The sequence below is a fragment of the Manduca sexta genome, chromosome 24 (genome assembly GCF_014839805.1).
Source record: "Manduca sexta isolate Smith_Timp_Sample1 chromosome 24, JHU_Msex_v1.0, whole genome shotgun sequence".
Lineage (NCBI taxonomy): Eukaryota > Metazoa > Arthropoda > Insecta > Lepidoptera > Sphingidae > Manduca > Manduca sexta.
The window spans coordinates 9,898,924-9,921,575 of record NC_051138.1 but is presented as its reverse complement, the minus strand read 5'-3'; the positions used below and the strand labels follow the sequence as shown (position 1 = coordinate 9,921,575).

The window sequence follows — 22,652 nt, the reverse complement described above, 5'->3', positions numbered from 1 at the left end:
TTTATAATTTTCCGCACTTATTCCCTAGTTATTTTTTGCCATTACTGAATCATATTTTAAACAGTGCTTTAACACTTTTATGCCTTACAGTGCAAAGCTTTACTTCTGACACTGAAGACCATACACTGTAATCTATTGAGTATAAGTAAGGGTAGTAGGGTGGCCATTCCTTCAACGTTTAACGACCAATACATTTAATATTTTTACGTTTTAGCAGATTTTGGTGCCGGGGACTATTTATATTATTATTATTTTTTTTTTATTGACCATAGAAATTAACACCAAATCTATAACAATCTCTCAAACTGCCTTTTTTCACTCGTGTCGAAGATATCTTCACGCATGTTGGAATTTATATGTATATTAGAGACATAGCACCATTTATTTATGTCTAATTTTATTAAAAGGAATCGCAAGAAAACGGCGGGAAAATGAGTGATAATTTAAAAATAAAACAAAAACTTTTGCAACTTTTTTTGGACCATGGTGTGTATTAAGTAACATTATATGGCCAGCATCCTAGTCTGAAAGAGAATTACCACGAAATATATTGTATATGTATGATATTTACTAATTCAGCTCTTATTAAAATATATATCGCTACTATTCCGTTTGTTCCATTATGTTCAACTTCAACACACTGCAAAAGCAAATTATAAAAGCAGCTAAAACGATGTCAAATTATTTTAACAAATTTATGTTTGTAATTCTAATATAATTGACGTTAAACTTATAAGTATGCAAAAATAATACATCTTTCTATAATACTCTTATAAGAATGTGTCGCCTGTATAATGAACTATCTATAAAACATCCCGCACTTGATATTCACACTTCAAAATATGGTACTTTCCAACTTAGCCAACATATTTTATATTTATTACTATTATTTTGTAAACATGTACGTGTTATCCAATTTGAATAAGTTGTATACACTTCTATCTGGATTCTGACTAGCCATTAGATCTACTGTAATGTAATTTAGATTATTATTGTCAGTAATATGTTTAGTGTATCTTTATAAATAAATAAATAATATAAGTCCTTAGTAAGTTTGTAATATAAGTTTTGCAGGGTGCTTTCTGTTTTTACCAGTAACTTTTCTTTACAGAATACCAGTGCGACGTGGGACACGGAAAACCCGGATCTAACGCCATGCTTTCAAAAAACAGTCCTCGTTTGGGCGCCGTGCCTGTTCCTGTGGGTGTTCGCTATACTTGACATCTACTACATCCTGCACAGCAAAGAAAGGAACATACCATGGAACATTCTGAACATCAGCAAGCTCGTCATAACGTGCCTTTTAATCGTGTTGAAATTTGTCGATCTAGGCGTCGCAGTGCACACCTCGTCAAATGGAGAGGAGAAGGTCTACAACGCCGATTATTACAGCCCCATCATCAAAATATTGACCTTTGTAAGTATTTTTTATTAGTAAACGTCGGATTAAAATGTATGCTTACTGATTTCTTAGGTTTACGCGAATTTCCGAAAACAGGTTTATTTCAATGTCTACTTACTGTAATAATTATCACTAGAGTTTATATATGTAAAGATCTGCGCAAAAAGTCACTTGAAGAATAAAGGCTCTATAATAATTATAAATAATAGTTCATTTTCTTAATAGAGACAGTGCATAGTAAAAAAAATATAATTCTCAATAATTACTAAGCTGTAAACCATTCTCAAACATATAATAAATAATAATCCGACATACGCCTCCTCATGCCTGTAATATGAATAGGTAATCCATACCCTCCGGATGTCAAGATTTCTGAAAATATATATGCAAAGTAGATAAGAAAGTACTAAAACATCTAGTAGCGTGTGTATACACAATTCATTAGTAGTATAAAGTTTACTATGCTATAATTATAAGTTTATTACTCATGTTGTTACATTTACTGTGTTTATATTTTTATGGATATTTTTATGGATGTGTTGGATTTAGGAGACGGTTTGGTCGGTCAATGTAGATTCACAATTAGTATGGATATTTCAAAGCATTGGCGTGTCAATTCAAGTGACTTGCATTATTATGTGGTATGACACAAATCACAATGCGAGCTTGTTTATTAATGCTGCTTCATAGTTAATATAATATTAATATAAAATTATAAATGCCTAATGCTCATTACGCATAAACGAAAAATACGTAACAGTAACTACTAATTCAGTTTACTTCTTTTTCAAAATGAGATCAAATAAAATCGAAACTACACATTGTGAGAAAGCCGCAATGACCAATCGTCTATAGTAAAATACTACGTTCCTTGATTAAATAAGTTCAATGACATACCATGTTGTGTTACCTAAATCAGCCAGCCTTTGTGTACCCGTAGGCCAACGACTGTTTGTATCACGATTCACGACCTTATTGCCTGCAGGCTGTACTAATATAATACGGCCACAGTTTAACTTTTACACAGAACGATCAGAGAAATAGATATGACCATTTCTTAAATGTGGGACACAGGTATTGTTTGCCGAGTCTTTACTAGTTCAAGTATTATTGTGTTTCAAAATAGATAGGAATAGTAGTTATTTGATATTTAGTTCACAATAATATGGTCTATTGTTTTTAACTGTTATGATAAATTGAAGAGGTAAATTCTTTATTATAATGCGAGTACACCACACAGTACGAGTAAACAAGACCTTACAATTTCTCAGTATTTAAACTGCGATAACCGTAAAACTGAAAAACCTGTTATTAGAAACTATGACTGTGTAAAATTGATTTAATATTAACGGCAACAAAAACGCGATTACATCGGTGGTCACAAACTCGAAGAATACTCCTCATAACCGCTAGTTGTTGTACCAGGTTTCGGTCCACCATTACATTCGTACCCAAATCAGAACCTTCAAACGATTGACCTTCACAAGATAATGACTGATATAAAATACTAGCAAAGCATTCAGCAGGTCGCACACACGTCGGCAGCGAAGCGCGCAACTTGGCAACAGAGACAGACGCACGTATCCGTATAGGTGCCGCTTCGCACACACTTGTACAGTTATTTAATGAAATGTTTATTCGTTACTCATTCACGGAAAAACGTTTTTTGTCTAGTCATAATTATTAAAATATTTTATAAGCACAGCAGATTATGTGTTTATTTTGCATTTGACATTCAACACGGTAAAAAGTGTTTGAATAATACCTATTACATCATAACATTTATTTTGTTTAATTGGAGGTCACGAAGCATAATATACAGGAGAGTCTCGTTAATGAGAAAAGTAGAAATTAACGTAAATAAATTTAATAAAAGAAGTTATAAACCCTGACAGATTTCATAACATTATTTAAAGTTATTTATTAGGTAGTAAGCCTTTGGTAACGTGAGAGTCGGTCTGTCGTATTTCTGTCGCTAAGCAGCATTACGCAAGCACTGTGTTGCAGTTTGAATGACTTTGTAGCCAGTTTAATTAATGGTCATTATCAGATTTAACATCCAATGTGAGGAGAGCAGTGCTGTGCCACGCAATGTGTGTTTTTCAAAGTTCTGAATACTGTTGGTACTGTTTATAGACTGACGATAGATTAGCTCGGCTCACCATGTTCTCATCTATACTATCTATACTATTATATAAAGCTGAAGAGTTTGTTTGTCTGTTTGTTTGTTTGTTTGAACGCGCTAATCTCAGGAACTACCGGTCCAAACCGAAAAATTATTTTTGTGTTGGATAGCCCTTTGTTCGTGGAGTGCTATAGTTTATATATCATCACGCTATATTCAATAGGAGCGGAGCAGTAATGGCTAATCTCAGGAACTACCGATTCGAACTGAAAAAATCTTTTTGGGTTGAATAGTCCTTTTGTTTGTGGAGTGCTCAAAGTCATATATCATCACGCTATGACCAATAGGAGCGGAGCAGTAACGGCTAATCTCAGGAACTACCGGCTTCAACTGAAAAATTCGTTTTGTGTTGGATAGCCCTTTATTTGTGGACCGCTATAAGCTATATATCATCACGCTATGAGCAATAGGAGCGGAGCAGTAATGGCTAATCTCAGGAACTACCGGTTTGAACTGAAAAAATCTTTTTGTGTTGGATAGCCCTTTGTTCCTGGAGTGCTATAGGCTATATATCATCACGCTATGACCAATAGGAGCGGAGCAGTAATGAAACATGTTGCAAAAACGGGAAAAATTATAAGTTTTGAGAGCTTCCGTTGCCTGCGCTGCGTAAACGGTTAAAGTTATGCAACAATGATGTATGACGGGATTGTTTCACTTAAAAAGTTCTAAATAATATAACAAAGTCCCCCGCTGAATCTGTCTGCCTTAACGTGTTAAACTCAAAAACTACCTAACGTATTAAGATGAAATTTGGTATGGAGACAGTTTGAGACCCTGGGAAGAACATAGGCTCCCGGGAAACTACTATTTTTATAACGGAAAACTTTAGCCTGAAAAACTTTATAACGCGGGCGGAGCCGCGAGCAAAAGCTAGTGTATACATAAATGTCGTTTAAGATTTCCCTATTAATTTGCTAATAGCCTATGGGGTACCAATAGCCACTGGGGAATCGCGTATCAGATGCTTAATTTTCCACGCCTACAAATCGTAATTTAATATCTACATATTATACTATTATATAAAACTGAAGAGTTTATTTGTTTGTTTGAACGCGCTACTCTGAGAAACTACTGGGTCGAATTCGAAAGCTTATTATTGTTGGATATACCATTTATCGAAAAACGCTCTAGGTCATATAACATCACACTTTGAGCGATAGAGGCTGAGTATCAATGAAAAACGTTGCCAAATGGGAAAATTGATTCCTTTTGAGAGCTTCCGTTGCGTGTACCTACTGCGTAAACGGATTAAGTTACGCAACAATCATGTATAATGGAATTGTTTCTCTTATAAAGATCTAGAAAAATGTATTCTAAATCAAATTCTTTGCTGCGTCTATCTAACCGTTTGAACGCCGTAAATTCAAAAACTATCCTACGAATTTAGTATAGAGATAATTTTAAATCCTGGAAAGGACATAGGCTACTTTTCATCACGGAAAAATATGTAGCAGGTCTTTTATCTCGGAAAACTCTTTGACGCGGGCAAAGGCCGAAGCAAAAGATAGTAATAATATGAATAGGTACCTAAACTTCATGAATTCATGCTATTGCAGCTACTAGCGAACGACTACGGTAACCACAGACCATCGAACGAACACGTCCGTTCTGCGCTCCGGACTAACATATTGTATTATCTATACATCGAAGTTTACCTTATACCGCACATTTAAAACATTTTAATGTAATGAATACAAAAATATATCTATAAATAAAAATCATATCCTGTTCGTTATGTGCATATTTGTGAAATGTTGGACTGATGTATAATTTTATTTTTAAATGTCATGATCAAAATCAAATTTTCGAGACTCAAACGTTGTCAGTAAAATATGGAAAAAATGTTAACTACTTTTTCTCATGAGTATTGATTTATATGAATTGACTTAGTTATACAGAATTTGAACTACGAATTTTTTTTCATATGGACCTGAGTCTATTAAGGTTACGTGTACCTATATTTAAAAATAGGTATCCGAAAATTATTTTTCATCTGCAGAATGGACTTTAAGTCGCTGAAATACTGGAGCAAAAGCTGATTACTCAAAAATATTCATTGATAGCATATCAAATTATTCATGAGTTAAAAACCGAATGTCATTAATATTATTTAAAAAATGCTGATAAATGTTACTAACTCCGAATCATGTCCTATACGTCTCGACATAGAATCTTCTGTCCTACGCCGAGAGTAAAACTTATCGATGAAAGCTTAGTCATTTTAGCTTCTTTCATAAAATAAATCTCTTACTTGATATATGTAGTTTGCACACACCTACAAATTATTACGACGAAGTAATGCTAGGTATACTAACTAACTTAGTCTGTAATCGGGTTGGCACTTAGCACTCAAAATTTACTGTAAGCTGAGTTAATTTCATGTCAAAACACTACATAATGTTTTTTATTCCAGGGTTTATCAGCTACATTACTATACTACAATAGAAAATTCGGCATGAGGGCGTCAGGAGTGCTTTTCTTCTTTTGGCTGCTGTTAATTTTAGCAGGATTGCCTCAGCTTAGGTCGGAGATTATAATGCATTATAATTCGCCCGACGACGAAAACGTCAAGTATAATTTTGTCAGTTTCATGGTCTACTATCCATCGATAGTGCTTATGTTTCTGCTCAACTGCTTCGCTGACTTGCCTCCTAAACACACGCCCTATAAATACGAAAAGGTAAACCAATATTATAATTTTAATTTGTTATAAAATATTTTACATGAATGTACCAAGATACCAAAGAACTCACTTGATTTCGTCAGAACCAATGTCCTGAAAGCGGAGCCGGCTTCCCAAGCCGCCTTACGTTCAGCTGGTTCGACCCGCTCGCGTTGACAGGATTCCGCAGAAGTTTAACCGAAAGCGATCTGTGGGCGCTCAACCCACCAGATTCTAGCACGGAAGTTGTACCGAAATTCGACAAATTCTGGGAACGTTCTCTCAAGAAACGTGAACTGTAAGATACTTTTTACTTATACATCTTACTATGGAGTTTTCTCTTGAACTGTTAATAATACTGTTGTATTAGTTCCAGTGGAGCCAAAGCCACCTATCGCAAAACATCAGCCAGTGTGAACTTTAAACCCGAGAATGAAAAGAAGCCGGCCTCAATACTGCCGGCTTTGTGCCTCGCGTTCGGCGGACAGTTCTTGTTCGGTGCCTTTTTGAAATTAGTTAACGACACTCTTATGTTTCTATCGCCCCAGCTACTCAAGTAAGTTTGTTTCAATTTTAAACAACCCACAAATGAATGTGTTCTCTATAATGTTTACTTTTTTTCTTATTTTAGCAAAATACTCATCGTATTAGGCATTGACGATTACATACGGCGGATACCTCCCGGATGTGATTAGCAGTATCTGAGTAGTGTAATGGTTATATTATTGACACAGTGTGGCGGCTGAACAGGCAAGGTGTTCAAACGAATAGAAATATATTATAGGTCGAGATTACGTAATACATGTTGAGCACGACATTAACGTGTCGTAGCGTTTTGACACTGAACACATTAAAACTTTTAAGCAATAAGCATTGTTCGTTACAACATTTATTTCTTCTGTATAGTATGATTCACGTAGAACTATACATAAAGTCCCCAACTCATCGTCATTGCTCTCGTCCAAAACGCGGTGTCCGTAGATAAATTAGCACTTTGTAAGTCATGGTGACAAATGATAACTGATAAATCCCCGTTCAGTTTCCGCTCGTCGGTGGTAGTAACTAGAAACAGCACTGTCACGTGATCGAATTGAAGGTGGTGATATATACATCACGCTGCTTCTGGGTTCCACACATTTTGAATCAACGGTAGATGTTTTAATGTGTTGCTGGCAGGAATAGAACAAGAACACCGTGATTCTGTCTTAAAAATTCTGACAGATCTATAGTCATTTGTAATTATTTTCTATAAATATGTGTTATAATATTTATCCATTAATGCTGAATTATGGAAGACATGGAACACATACACTCACACCTTTTATCCGCGAGGGGTAGGCAGAGGCTCAACTAACGCACCAACTTTCCGCCTCTTCATGGAGGACTATTTGTGAAATTGATAGCAATGCGTCATTCCTCTAAAAAAGGTAGAAACTAGAATACATTTATATTTATCTATTATCGTCAAAGTCAGATAAATTGACCTTTAAGCTCTGACGTCCACACACATATTAAAACAATGCGATGACATCAAAGTATACGCCATCGATTTTTTCGTATAATGGATGGAAATTGTATAGATAAGATAAGCAAATGGTGCCGAAAGCGATTCAATTTACATGAACGATTCTTTAATTAAATTAATCATAAACAGCCATTGTTTTTGTACCAATTATCTCGTGATTTTTTCAGGCTGCTCATAGGTTTCGTGGAAGGCAACGAACCGGACTGGAAAGGATACCTGTACGCAGTGGCATTACTTGTGTGTGCCATAGCTCAGACATTACTTCTGGCGCATTACTTCACCAGGATGTACCTAGTGGGTATGAGAATACGAACGGCCCTCACCAGCGCCATCTACCGGAAGTCGCTGCGTATGTCCAACGCGGCGAGGAAAGAATCTACCGTAGGTGAAATTGTCAATTTGATGTCAGTCGACGCTCAAAGGTAATACTAATATATAAACTACCTTAACTAGTACCGTTTACTTTCCAGTTAATAACTTTTGTGTCGAGGTCTAGATTTCTAAAACCGAACCTTCAACTTCTTAGGAATATAATGATGTAGTATGCACGTGACCGTGTATATTACGGAACGCGGGACTCGTATATTCGACGGAATCGGACGGAACACAGCCACGACTTGATTGATAATGCATTAATTTTATCGACTGCAACAACTATGACATTGACCTCGTAATTATGGAATACTAATATTATAACGTGCCTAACATAGGTATGATAATCGTGTGAACGGAGTCCAATGGTTTCTCATTATGTTTAATGATCATGCAAATGCCTATATGAATATTTATAAAGTTATAAGTATAAAGTTATTTTCATAAAATAATGAAGCTATGAAAACCAGAATTTCTGAAAACGTTAGTTAGTTATATATTTTAATGATGTATTCAAGTTGTTTGAGTTTTACGCATAGAACTTATTGCCGCCCGTATCTTCGTACACGTGAACGACGGAAGTAAATTAATGATATTTTGTAAATTATAACATCATTACGTAATCAATATCCCGTAAACCTTAATTGCAACAGTCGTGTACAATTCTTATTTTTTAAGATTATTCACCCTATTTCATTCCCAATATCACTTTATAAAAATCGCATAATACGTATGTACCTATTTAAGTTTTCCTACAAAATTTATGTCATGAGATAATAGTAAGAAAACACGTAAACATGACGTTTGCACAGCTCACGTGCGTAGTCTTTAGAATAGTATAAATTTAACTTTGATATCCGCTACGAAAGCCGTTAAGAAGTAGCAAATCCTTCAAAACCTTCAAAATTTACACAATGATACCGTACCGGAAAACTTCACTAGATACACTAGATTAAATTGTATAAATGTTTTTCAATATTGCGCGTAAAGGTGTCACATTGTGTAATTTTAGATAAAGACTATCTTTTTTTATTCATGCAAAATAAAATTGTCAATGAAATGCAGATGTGTGTATTATCACATTTTATGTATTATCGTAAATTATAAATTTAAACAATATAGATTCTAATCGGAAAATATTTTCGTTCTATGATTAATTCCTCTTATCTTCATAGTTTTAGCTTATAAGCGTTACTTGCAAAATGTGCAACACGGCTACTCTACATTATTATGAATATCTCGGAGCTAGCTGATATGAACTCGTTCAAAGCATGTTCTCGCAATAAGTGTCTACTATTACTTAAACTTTCTATAGAAACTCACACTAGAGTTCACTGGTCAATGATCAGCAAATGTGGGCAATGTTACGCTTAAAACAAATTGACAGCCCATCACCTGCAAAAGCCATTTTCTGTACATACGCTGATATATGTATAGCATAGGCTGATATAAAAACATACTACTTAATATTAGGTCATGTTCGTTGACTATATCAGAATACTAAAAGCATTTTAGATCATGCATGCTTTGGAAATCTCACAATACGAGACGCCACAAGCTTTCACTTCAGCCCGGCTATCTGGTAGCGGTTCTACTGTGGTTAAACCAGCTCTGGTACAACTTATAAGTATTTTGTTCAATATTCACATTTCAACCCCTCTGTCGACAGGTTCGTGGAGCTCACCGCGTACTTGAACATGATATGGTCGGCGCCGCTGCAGATATCCCTGGCGTTGTATTTCCTGTGGGGTATTCTAGGGCCGTCGGTGCTGGCGGGTCTGGCGGTTATGATTATACTGATCCCGGTCAACGGACTCATCGCGAACAGAGTGAAGACCCTACAGATCAGACAGATGAAGTACAAAGACGAAAGGGTCAAGCTCATGAACGAAATTCTTAATGGAATTAAGGTAAGATTGCTTGCTCTTTGGAAAGATTCTGTTAACTATATTTTGTTGTTTGATGATTTGGAAATTAAATTGAATAGTGTTTAATTAGTTTATCGAAAGATTTAGTTAATACGTTTTTAATGTACAAATATATTGTTGCCCACTCCCAACTCTTTTAAAACATAAGACCAACCGGCTGTCTAAAGCCAATCCATACATGACAGTTATTTTTTTTGTCAATTGGATACTTTTCGTGTATTAACGAGCAATATTATTGCGCAACATGGATTGCACAACATTGGATCTGTGATTATGATTGTGCATCTTTAATAATAGCACTGATAACTCGTGACGTGGCTTGCGTGCGGTAATTTGTACGCGACGCAACCTCGAGTAACAATCGTGTAATCAACAAAATTCAACAGTCAATGTTGTTCCCGCGCTGAGTAACCTTAAGAGCCCTAATCATATTTCATCAGTTAATTTCATTTTTTCATAATGCAGGGTCGTGTTAAGCAACATATATTCAAGGATGTATACCTACAAATAAAGAAATTAGTATTTACACGAATTTATTACAATATATGTATATAGTCGTGGAACAAGTACCAAAATGTTTTTTTTTTTAAACTGAATTCTGTAAGTGTGAATTGTCGAAAGGGCGGGTAGATCGCCTGGTAATAAGTTAATACTACAGTCGAACCCATACAATTCCAAGAGGCTCCATATTAGTAAATGAACCGCACCGCTTTTAATTTACTTACGCTGGCACTTTGACGTCGAAGCAAAACCAAAAGTAAATTGGAATAAAAAAAAATATTAACGGTTTCATTGTATTGTTTAAATACTTGCTGTTGTCTTTGTATTTTGTTGCGTGAATGACGTAAGTAATTTAAAGAGTTTTGGACACTTTAATAATGAATGGCGAAAAAACCTAGATAACGACACTCACGTTCTTCCCAAGGGGTTAATTTTTGAAAAACCGCAAATTATGCATTTGATTATTTATTTTTCGGAGTACACCTACGGAATTTGGAGACACAAGGGTCTATTAGTACTTCTTGCAATATTTGTACAATGAAATATCTATTCAGGCAGACCTACACATTGCACAACGTTTACCATCAGATGCAAAGAAAAATATTTATGTTCTAGAAATATCTCAAATGAATCATCTCCTATCGCTTCTTTACATGGCGTGTAGATTTCATGAATTCATTTTACTTACTTACTGCTGATTTGTTATAATAATGCAATAAATTGATTCAATGTATAAAGAAACCTACACGATTCGGTTAATGTAAATAATAATATCAGCCCTGTATTATATACTTGCCCACTGCTGAGCACGGGCCTCCTATACTACTGAGAGGGATTGGGCCTTAGTCCACCACTCTGGCCTAGTGGGGATTGGTAGACTTCATACACCTTCGAAATTCCTACAGAGAACTTCTCAGATGTGCAGGTTTCCTCACGATGTTTTCCTTCAAATGTGAATGTAAATGCTTTATAGAACTGATTCGTTGATTAACAAACAAAATTAAATCAATTAATGTTTATACGACTTTTTGAAGAAATAAATAAATGGTATTCTGAAAGTAAAAAAAAAAGATTGTCGATCCCTTCATTTTCTTTACAGTTTACACATGTCGTTATCAATTGTAATATGGTTTCAGTAGTGTGATAATATTATGTACACTATTTACACATAATACATATCTCGTGTACACACATTATCTAAACGTACACAGTTAGTAAATAGAATAAATAGGGTATGAGTACGTTCTGCCGGGAGGTAACACTATCTGACGGAAAACCGAATGAAAGTAACAGCATAACTGCAGTTCCATACGATCAGTGAAATTTTCAGCGGATCATATATAATATAAAAACTCCATGCTGCTTTAATGAAGTAACAACACACCCACGATTCCTCCGGGATTTTCAGTGATTTTGATAATTTACCATCAAATGAACCCAATCGTATGCCGCCATCCCAATACAGAAACACATCCGCTACGAATTTTACAAGGTCAATAACAGAGCTAAATTAAATAATTACGTCACACATCACTCCCTCTAGGTTAGGCAGATGTATTATTTACCTTTATGCGCAAAGTCTTGAACGGTGGAAAAGGTAACGATAACAATACGAACCACAACAGCTTTCTAATACATTTGGCTATATAAACGTATCTTTTGCGTAACTGTGATTTCAAAAAATATTGAGCAACACTCGAGTTATTTTGTATTCGAGGTTGATTGCTTTATCAATTCATATAACGCTATCTTATTTGATGGTTTAGTCTTTATCATAACAAAATTGTCGCGTGTAACATCGATTATAGGAAGGAAACGAGCCAACGTTATCATCACTATGACCTTGTTCTGCTCTCTGGTAAAACTAATACAAGACATTGTCGGCGGATGCGTTCGGATATTGATAGTTTGATTGAAATCATGTTATGTCTGAAAACCTACATCATCGTTTCGAGATAGCGGAGCCCATTTAATTTCCATGTGTTTTGGCGGTTGATATGAATTTGTCATTTGCATGGTCCTAGTCTTAATTTGAATACCGTGCCCGTGGTTAGTTTTCCATCCTCTAGGCGACTAACATATATTTTCAAAATTAGAAACAATATAATACATAACTTATAAACGCAAAACAAATTGTACACATCCGTAATATATGTAGTATATTTAGTATAAGTTTTTAGTTCCTTTGTTGCGTCATAAGGAAAACCACATGTAAATATTTGTTGGATTGCCTTATTGAACTGATATTATGACTATTGCTTGAATTGTAATTTTTTGGGCAACTGAAGTTTTGGATTTCTAAGAAGTTCGTTACCCTAGACTTAGTACTTATGGTAATAGGCTGACCGTTTATCATATCATAGGTTACCAAATGCACAATACAAAAATTGTACTAACTACGCTTTTGTCCACTATAAGTATGCTTGTATGTAATACTGTTTGATTTGAAATTCGTATAACATGATGTTTACGGTTCGTGTAACGCGAAATGCGTCCGCACCCGTGTCTTGTAGTCTATAGATATCTCGGTGCAAAAGAACTTTACCTGGTTTAGTGCACCAGTGACATCATTTTTATATCATATTCTTATGAGAGATAAGATGTTGTTCGATGTGACTTATATCGGGCTAGTAACGTTTACTATTTATATTGATTGATGGTTATCTGCTACATGATACGTATGCGATAAGGATCATTTCATATGCAGGTTTAATGTTTTCCATGTACAGAAATAATATTGTATATTGTGAGTTATTCTGGTCATTTTAAGGCTTTTATATGTAGGTATATTGTTATGAATAACATTTTTCCTCTATAACATTTTAATTGTACACAATAATTTTGCAGTACAAACTGCAGCCACCATACACAATGAAACCGCAAAAGTACACAGTAACGTAGATTTATAGATTACAAACTCTAACTCCTTTCAAATATTTACTTAAAATTGCAGAAAGCTATTATTTATGTTTCCATGATCTATGCCTGCAAAGGTTTACAATGTTTAAAGTGTATTCAGCATACTTGATCCAAAAATGTAGATATGACATCCACATATCATTATGTCTATTGCATTAAATGTGATTTCTTGACAATCACGATTGTTTCTACGATGTACAATTGTCGTGTCCACAGTATGAGTTAACCATACGGGGGCACATTTTTCTTGAAAGTGATGGCAGAATGAACCGGTACAAAAAAGTGTAAATTAAGAATGTTAGATTTTTATTTCCTCGGCGAGTGGTTTGGTAGTCTCGTCGTTGAATAGGTTGAGTTGAATTTTTACACCACATTTTTGATAATTTCAATGTAATCAGAATCATTTCGGAATTGGGTCTCTGCTACTTAGCAGAGCAGAGCTTACTTACCCAGGATGTCTGTAAGGCACCGCATGCATGGTCATATTTTACCTTTGGATTATACCACACACAAGAGAATAGTCCACACGTAGTGTGGTGTGTGTGTGCGTGCGTGTAGTCTATATCCTAGGCGATAAGTTTTTTCTAAAACATCTACTTCACCGATATCATTCATTTTGATTAACACATAAATATTATGGTGTCGTTGACTTGTCGATTTAATTTGTATTAATTATGATTAAAGGATAAGAAAGCAAAATATGCATGAATATTATGTTAAATAATCATGTTAATTTCGCAGGTTCTCAAAATGTACGCGTGGGAGCCTAGTTTCGAGGATCAAGTACTCAAAATAAGAAACAAAGAAATGAACGTATTGAAACAGACTGCGTATCTCAACTCGGCCACTTCGTTCATATGGTCTTGCGCCCCGTTCCTGGTAAGATAGTTAGAAACATTTAATCAATCTGAAGGATTTATATTTGGAAATCAAAATTCGAATGTTTGCAATGATTTTTATTGTACTAATCCAATGATAAAACTTCGATAAATTGATATCTACAAGTTATTAAAACGTCATATTATTGATATTGATTACTCCTAGTATCAATTAGAGTTGAGCCTTTGTGAATTGGTCGTACTGATAAAATAGCATGAATCATAATCGTAGACTTGAACAAATTTTACTTTAGCCGCCGGTGACTTGCGTGTGGTACTGATGTTATTTAGCGATAATTATTAAAACAGCAAAATAAATGTACATTGATTGTGATAATCATCGAAGTAAATAGTCGTGGTTATACACTTGAGATGCATTATACCTTATATAAAACTATATATATAAAATAGATTTTATGCTCATTAACTGCATTGATTTCAGATAGCTCAGTTTCACAGCGAACTTAAAATGCAAATTTCGAAAATATAATTATTTTTTTTTTAAATGTCACTACATTTATAAAATGTATTGGATCGCAGCGACGCTAAAGATTAACATATAATTTCCTTGTGTTTAAAGGTGACATTCCTAACATTCTTCACGTTTGTGATTTCCGACGCCAACAATATCCTGACTGCCGAAAAGATATTTGTGTCGATGGCACTGTTTTTCATAATACATTTGCCGTTAGGTTTACTGCCAATCACCGTGGTCTCCGTGATCGAGGTAGAGCCTCCAAGTGCTTGCATTACATAACACGTATGAGGCTATGGTTCTATTCACTCCACACGACTCACTAACAATGCATATCCATATGATCCCGTGACAACGTGACGTGTTTACTTTGTGTCTGCAACCGGCGCTAGGGTATTCGATCCATGGCGGCCGGTTGTAGACCCAAGGTCAACTACACTTACGGTCCAGCAAGGCTTGCATGGGCATATCGTCCTTATGCCGTCCCTAATTCCCGGAATGGTGTCGTAGGTGTCGCTGATGTCGTTTGGATGCTTTGTATTGGTAAACGATACCGAAGTGCTGGACTCTAAGAGGGCTTTCGTAGCGTTGTCTCTTTTCAACATACTGCGTTTCCCACTGTCAATGCTGCCTAACGTTATATCGAATGTTGTCCAAGTAAGTTATACATAGATGTTTGTATATATTGTAGTAGCTTTATTATGAAATGTACAAATAAATTAATTCGCTGTAAATGTGCTTTGTGAATTGTCTTTGTAAGTATAATGTTTATTCTTTAATCAATGCTATTGTGTCAACAGTAATAGATACCTTATATTTTCTCAAGATACAAGTAATTTACATATTGTAATTATTATGTATATTATTCATAATGTAACGTTCTCTTGTATATAATTTGATAAAATTGTTTATAATATAATACTTACCGTCTCCACGTGTATTATGTGTGTGCGACATTGTAATTTTATGTTTCTATGATTTATTTAATATACTAGCAAATCACACATATTCAGAACAAATTTCATATTAATATTTCTGTTTTGACATACTAATTTTTCAATAACAAGTTACGTGTGACGTAGGTCGCTTTCGGTCTGGCCACACACTGATTTAAAACTATGAATATGATCACTGTGCCATATAATATATTGACGAAGCAATAATTCGTTGTTAATGACCGATTGTGATTCAATCTCTCATACATCACATCTCATGTAATGTATGCAAACAAACCAAGGACACTGGTAAATTGACACAATTAAACTGGTATATTATTGGCACTGTAATTGTTCAGGTTGGTCTGGTGTGGCCCGACCTTACTTGTTCGGTGCCGGTGTTGTCAATAAACGCTTTGCAAGCAACATTAATGATTAAACCCGGCGCTTCACTAAAACGTAATCCTGCCCGTATTGTTTTGTTATTTCATTATACTCATTTAACAGAGCGACATATCACAGCTGTTTTGTACGTTTTTAGACATCCGTCGGCATAAAGAGATTGAACAAGTTCATGAATTGTGATGAATTGGATGAGAGCTCCATCGAACACGATCAGAAAGAGCGTAAGTACATATAATTGTCATTGATGCGTCCGTTAGAATTAGTCTATTATTGATAGTTCACTGTACGCGACGATCGCATTTATTACGAGTCATGCGTCTCTACCGGCAATAGTGCATTTTAAACTTCTTCATGTATTATCATAGTACACTTATGTCAATTTTTTGGATACTGTCGAGTCATTCAGTGATCAGTAGCTGTATTTAGATACTATGTGGGCTATGTAAAATAAATATGTTGTATTGAAGCACATATGTATTAGAAAATTGAAAGTCCCCAAATATACATTTTCCGGATTTTAAGTTTATAACAACCAATATTAATGGTGATACATTTTATAGCATACACCGTCAAACGTATGAATTTTCAAAGATATTTACAATCCTTAAACATACGTATTAATAGAGACAGTTAGTTGTTAAAATGACAAAGTATATTTTTATGTCAAATTACTTTAAAAATTAAAAATACATACATACATAACATCACGCATTTTATCCCCGAAGGAGTATGCAGAGGCGCAACTAGGGCACCCACTTTTCGCCAAGTATGTTCCGTCCCATGATGTGATAGGGGGCGAGCCTATCGCCATATCGGGCACAAATTCCAGACTCCGGGCTGATACTGAGCAGAAAAACCCAAATATCACTTTGCCCGACCCGGGATTCGAACCCAGGACCTCAGAGCGCTATTGTACCGGACATGCAATACAACTACGCCACCGAGGCAGTCAAATTAAAAATGAACAACAATAATGTTGAAGAACATAATATTTATTACCACTAACTATTATTACTTTAAATAAGTATCGCATAAATGATCCATAACCATATCAGCGATAGGACAAGTTTGTTTTAAATTGTCTTTTAACAAAGAAGAGTTGATAACGATTTTTATTTAGGCATATAATACATGTCTTAATACTAGTACATGTAATTCTTCATTGTGTTCGACTTTCTCTTTTAGTTTCCTCGAAGTTCTGCAATACATATATCACAATTACTTTTGTGGGTATACATTGGCGATAGTGATCATTTATTGGCTGGCGAACCACTCGCTTAGTTGCATAAGACTTAAAAAGAACCCTTATTCATAGATGTTTTTTTTATTTAAGGACGGAGTAATGCTGTGATAACAAGTCTGTTTCTCAGCGCCGTTGGACATAGGACCGTTGTGATTGGTTAATATTGAGATACAACAATATTAGCTAATCAGAACGGCCCTATGTCTACGCACTGCGAAGGCTGCCATGCCGTCAGCACTGAAAAACAGACTTGTTATCACAGCTTTGCTCCGTCCATAGATAAAAAAACGTCTATGATTACGGGGGAAAATGTTTATCAGTTTAATTTGTTCGCCGATTTCACCCTCAGGCGGATTGATATCAAAAACCTAATATCGACCAACACAAATGAATTTGCCCAGACGCTGAGTATAAATACGCGTTGCAATTAATAAATTTTACACGATATGTTAAGTTATTTTAAACTGTATTAAACATAATACTTACTTACATAGCTACAATAATACTTCATATGCAGTCGACATTCTATTGGACCCCACTTAACTTATAATTCGGTGCAGTGGGGTCACTTTGCCGTGATCGTATAAAAAAAAGCAATTATAAAACATGTATAGTGTACAGTCAGCCAAAAAGTAGCTAAACAAACTCAAAACCGTTCTACACTATAACCTTCACTCGAAATATTCATTTTCCATCATCTAAAATATAATAAATCTTCTGAAGTTTATTTCTATTCAGGAAGGAATAAAGTTTAAAGGTGATTTGAAATGTTGGATCAGTAAGTAGTTTTGTTGCTGACCGTCCATAGCTGTAATATTTGGTTTGGTGGACAGCGCACCCGATAGTGATCGAGAACGGGCACTTCACGTGGGGCGCGCAGGACGCGGAGCCGGTGCTGCGCAACATCGCGCTGCGCGTGCCGCGCGGCGCGCTCGTGGCCGTGGTGGGCGCCGTGGGCTCGGGCAAGTCCTCGCTGCTCGCCGCGCTGCTCGGCGAGATGAACGCGCTGGCCGGCCGCGTCAACACCAACGGTACACGTCTACACATACCGACATGTTTCTTTGACTATTTTATACTTTAACTTAAGAGCGTTTACGCATCCGCGCGCCGTATGTCTCAAAAACAGCACTTTTCGAAGGAGATAATATCCATCAAAACATTATTTTAAAAACATATGAATTAGTAATTACTATAGAAAATTTTGTTGTCTAAACAGTTAGTAGAGAAAATTTTTAGATTTATTGAGTATTTGTAAATTGTTTAATAATTACTGAACAGAGGTTTTTAAATTTGCGCGTCGAACGACTATTTCGAAGCTCAAAATATCTTAAACCACTAAGGAACATAACAATATGTTATTTTTATCTAACTAAAAAGATCCTGAAGAAAAAAGTTAGTAGAGAAAAAATATCTTTTTATGTTTAATTCATGAGAAATAAAAATTCAAAGAATTCGAAAATTTCAGAAATATTGGTCATTTAAATGATTTTTTTTTTATCACTATATCTTACTTAATTGAATATAATATTGGATTACTATAATAGAAGAACATCTCCTTAAAAACATACAATTTAAAAATTCAACAAAATTAGTTCTGTTATTTTTCTATAAATATTTTAAATACCACTATAAAACGCAACGCGCAAATCGTTTCAAATTAGTCCACCTTGAGGCTTTCTAGAGAGAGGACGTATCGCTCGTCGCTCCGGCCAGACTCCAGTTGGCCTTTGCTGTGCGTAGAAAAAATAGTCACGTGTATACAGTGATTGCCACATCTTAGTACTTTAGTAAGTAAAATATTTTTTTCTTTAATGAGTGACAATAATTTTAGTAGTTACTATAAATTATTATTATGTTTCAGACACAATGGGAAGTAAAGCTATTTCTAGGCAAGAAATAGGAAACGCAACAACGCTGAAACTTCGGCTAAAGCAAAAGCTAAAAGATTGATGTACTAATGTTATAACATGCGTCAGTAGTTATGGTTGTTGCTTTTTTTACTCATTAAACACTTGAGCAACAGTTACTCGAAGGAAAAAAATGGAACCTTAAGCTAAAAACAATTAGCCCATTGAAATGTTACATGAGCTTTGTATTTTTTAGAGGACCCAATATTATTTTTAGAACATGTGTGGGGGTCAATAGAAGCTTAATCTCAAGTTTGTGAGGTCGCCCTCCTTGTCCCCTGGCGCCATCATGGAAAAGGGGTGAAAACACTTTTTTCGCGATATCTCGGAAACTATGCGTCTTACATAAATTTTGTAAAGTCATAATTTGTAGCAAATTGTTTTGCCTACAAATATGTTTATATAACTTTTTGCCATAAATTAAAAATTAAAGAAGTTATAAGCAAAAATGTGAGAAAATGTTTATAAAAGTTTTCTTTTTTGCTCTATAACTTTTTTACAATTTACAAAAAAAGTACCTCAAAGTAACTTGTAAGTGATCTTTTGAGGAAAATTGTTCCCTATAATTTTTTTTTATTTCATTCATTTAAAATGCTGTTACAGCGCTCCAAAGTTTACCGGGTTCGTCAATGCTCATGAGAATCCGGTCGAAACATAATGTTTAACTTATTTTTTGTTTTTTTTTTTTTTTTTTATTGTAAATATATTATTACAATTTTTTTGTTAAATTCGTACAACTTTACTTATTTAATCCTAACTCTTTTCTTTGCCATAGAACTTACCAAATTTAACTTATAGAATGTTATGCAGGTAGAAAAGGTATGAGTTACCATTTGGGGATAAAGGAGAAAAAACATATTTGCAGGCAAAACAATTTGCTACAAATTATGGCTTTACAAAATTTTTGTAAGACGTTAAATGTTACGACGAGTTAGCTAAATGATTGAAATTAGCTGCAGAGGACAGGATGCAAGAGGCCGCTAGAGAAGAAACTGATAAAGATGTTGCCTGTAGCGATGTAAAAGACGGTATTCCCATACTTACAGTCAAAGCTGACTGCTGTTGGTCAAAAAAAAGTACAGAACCAACTATTTTGCTTCATCGTGTGTCGCAAATATTATGCAAAACTATGGATACAAAACTGGTAAATTGTTATACATGTATGTACAATCGGTCGATTGATGATCGATGTCACTGAGAAGCAATACCTATTAAAAAAAAAACTATCCAAAAAAATATAACCAACTTCCAAAAAAAGAAATCTTTTATTTCTCACTTTTTAGTTATACATCTAAAAATGACATCTAAAAAATAAAAATAAAAAATAAAATACTTTATTTATCACGTAGGCGAACAAAGTTGCACTTATGATACGTCAAAACAAAGAATAAGAATAATTATTATTTCTAAACAACTATTAAAATCACTTATATAACTATGGAGATTTTAAATTAGGGATAAAGTTTATACAAAAGACTAGGTACAAACCGAAGTAACCAGCTCGGGCTGGCAAGTAGGGGAAATAGAAGGGTAACGCGTCGCGATCCTCACCGGTGAGGACATGAGCCCTAGCCTAGCTAACCTACCAGCCTTTCACTAGCTACCTAAGTGATGACTACCCGAAGAAGAAAGGCAGAAAGAAACTCCGGGCTTTCTTTTTGTCATCAATTGTTCAGTACTTCTTTTGTATTTTTTCCAAGTCTTTCTTGTACATAGTCACAATAGTTATATAAGCTAATGCACGCACATCACCGTTAACATGGGATAAGATGAAATCCAATCGACTAAACCTGGAGCGGCATAAAATAAAATTAGCGATAGCAAATAAAAGAGAACATAGATTCATACTTAAATAACGGCGTACAGCGTGCATTCGCCTACATTTACAATCATAGTTTTTAATCATGAGAAAAGAAAAAAAAAATAGTGATATTGAACAGGCAAACACAACATGATCGGGTGGTCGTCTTTCAAAAATTACATTTCATTAAGATATGATCTCATTACATACACCTTCTGACTCAAAATATAAATTCCAATATGTAATTTCTAATGACTTAATTTAAACTTTCAATACGCTAAATATTAAAAACTGCAGATCTATGGAGTAATTATGTGGTCCATTATAAACATCGTAGCACAGTAATTTTCCTGATTTATTGTCTGATTACGGAGTTCTGGTGCCTATCTTTCGGCTTCATGATGAGCTCCACTTTACTAAGGGTACTTTTCTAAATGCAAATGCTTAAATTTTTTAAGCATTTACATTTAAAAAGTGAAAATAACAATTTGTAAAATTGCCGTTAAAATTTGTTAAAAATGTTTATTTTCTTTTATAATTACAAAATGATGCATATAAACTATTTCATGATGAATTCTTATATATTTACTAATAGAATTCTTCATTTATCATAAATTCATAAATCATAAGTTACATTCCAATTAGATAATTAAAGCGTAAAGATCAAAATTGGTTGGTCTGACTATAAAGATAGCCGACGCGCTAACTCTACGCACACAGCTACGCAACGGCTCTGTGTGAGTGAATTTTGCGAAGAATTACCTATAGTTGACTTCACGCGCGGCACGTAAACGCTCACGCTCACAATCATTACTATTATCAGTATTTAAGTCTTTTATAAACCTAGTACACGTCGGAATCACATTTAGTAAATTTCAATTAAATGACTGTCATAACTTTTACTTGTAACATGCATAATTGATCAACAGTTTTATGAGTTACTAGCTTTTGCCCGCGGCTCCGCCCGCGTTATAAAGTTTTTCGGGCTAAAGTTTTCCATTATAAAAGTCACGCTATATATTTTCTCGGGAGCCTATGTTCTTCTCAGGGTCTCAAACTGTCTCCATAACAAATTTTATCCTAATACGTTGGGTAGTTTTTGAGTTTAACACGTTCGGGCAGACCGATGCAGCGGGGGACTTTGTTTTATGATATATTTTTGTAGAACTTTTTGAGGGGAACAATCCCGTCATACATCATTGTTGCATAACTTTAACCGTTTACGCAGCGCACGCAACAGAAGCTCTCAAAACTAATAAATTGTCCCCGTTTTTGCAACATATTTCATTACGGCCCCGCTCCGTGCCTATAGCACTTCACGAACAAAGGGCTATCCAATACAAAAAGATTTTTTCAGTTCGAACCGGTAGTTCCTGAGATTAGTGCGTTCAAACAAACAAACAAACAAACTCTTCAGCTTTATATAATAGTATAGATAACAAAAAAGAACACCACTCTCCTCAATTTTAATTCTATGAAACAGAAGGTCGATCGAGAATTTCTCGATAAAG

General features: G+C 34.9%; 1 protein-coding gene across 5 annotated transcripts in view; it reads left to right on the top strand.

Annotated features, from left to right (window-relative positions):
* LOC115445392 (multidrug resistance-associated protein 1) overlaps positions 1–22,652 on the top strand; it is a 44,985-nt gene that overhangs the window by 5,723 nt on the left and 16,610 nt on the right. For 3 of the 5 annotated variants that reach the window (XM_030171638.2, XM_030171636.2, XM_037442141.1), the window contains exons 2-11: positions 1,112–1,417; positions 6,004–6,270; positions 6,357–6,550; positions 6,623–6,808; positions 7,945–8,199; positions 9,819–10,059; positions 14,239–14,376; positions 15,361–15,507; positions 16,327–16,411; positions 18,267–18,464. In XM_030171638.2, coding sequence (XP_030027498.1) covers positions 1,112–1,417; positions 6,004–6,270; positions 6,357–6,550; positions 6,623–6,808; positions 7,945–8,199; positions 9,819–10,059; positions 14,239–14,376; positions 15,361–15,507; positions 16,327–16,411; positions 18,267–18,464 — 2,017 coding nt within the window. Of the gene's footprint in view, positions 1–1,111; positions 1,418–6,003; positions 6,271–6,356; positions 6,551–6,622; positions 6,809–7,944; positions 8,200–9,818; positions 10,060–14,238; positions 14,377–14,955; positions 15,103–15,360; positions 15,508–16,326; positions 16,412–18,266; positions 18,465–22,652 lie in introns of all 5 variants that reach the window. The other 2 variants (XM_030171639.2, XM_030171637.2) reach the window with 1 other exon arrangement.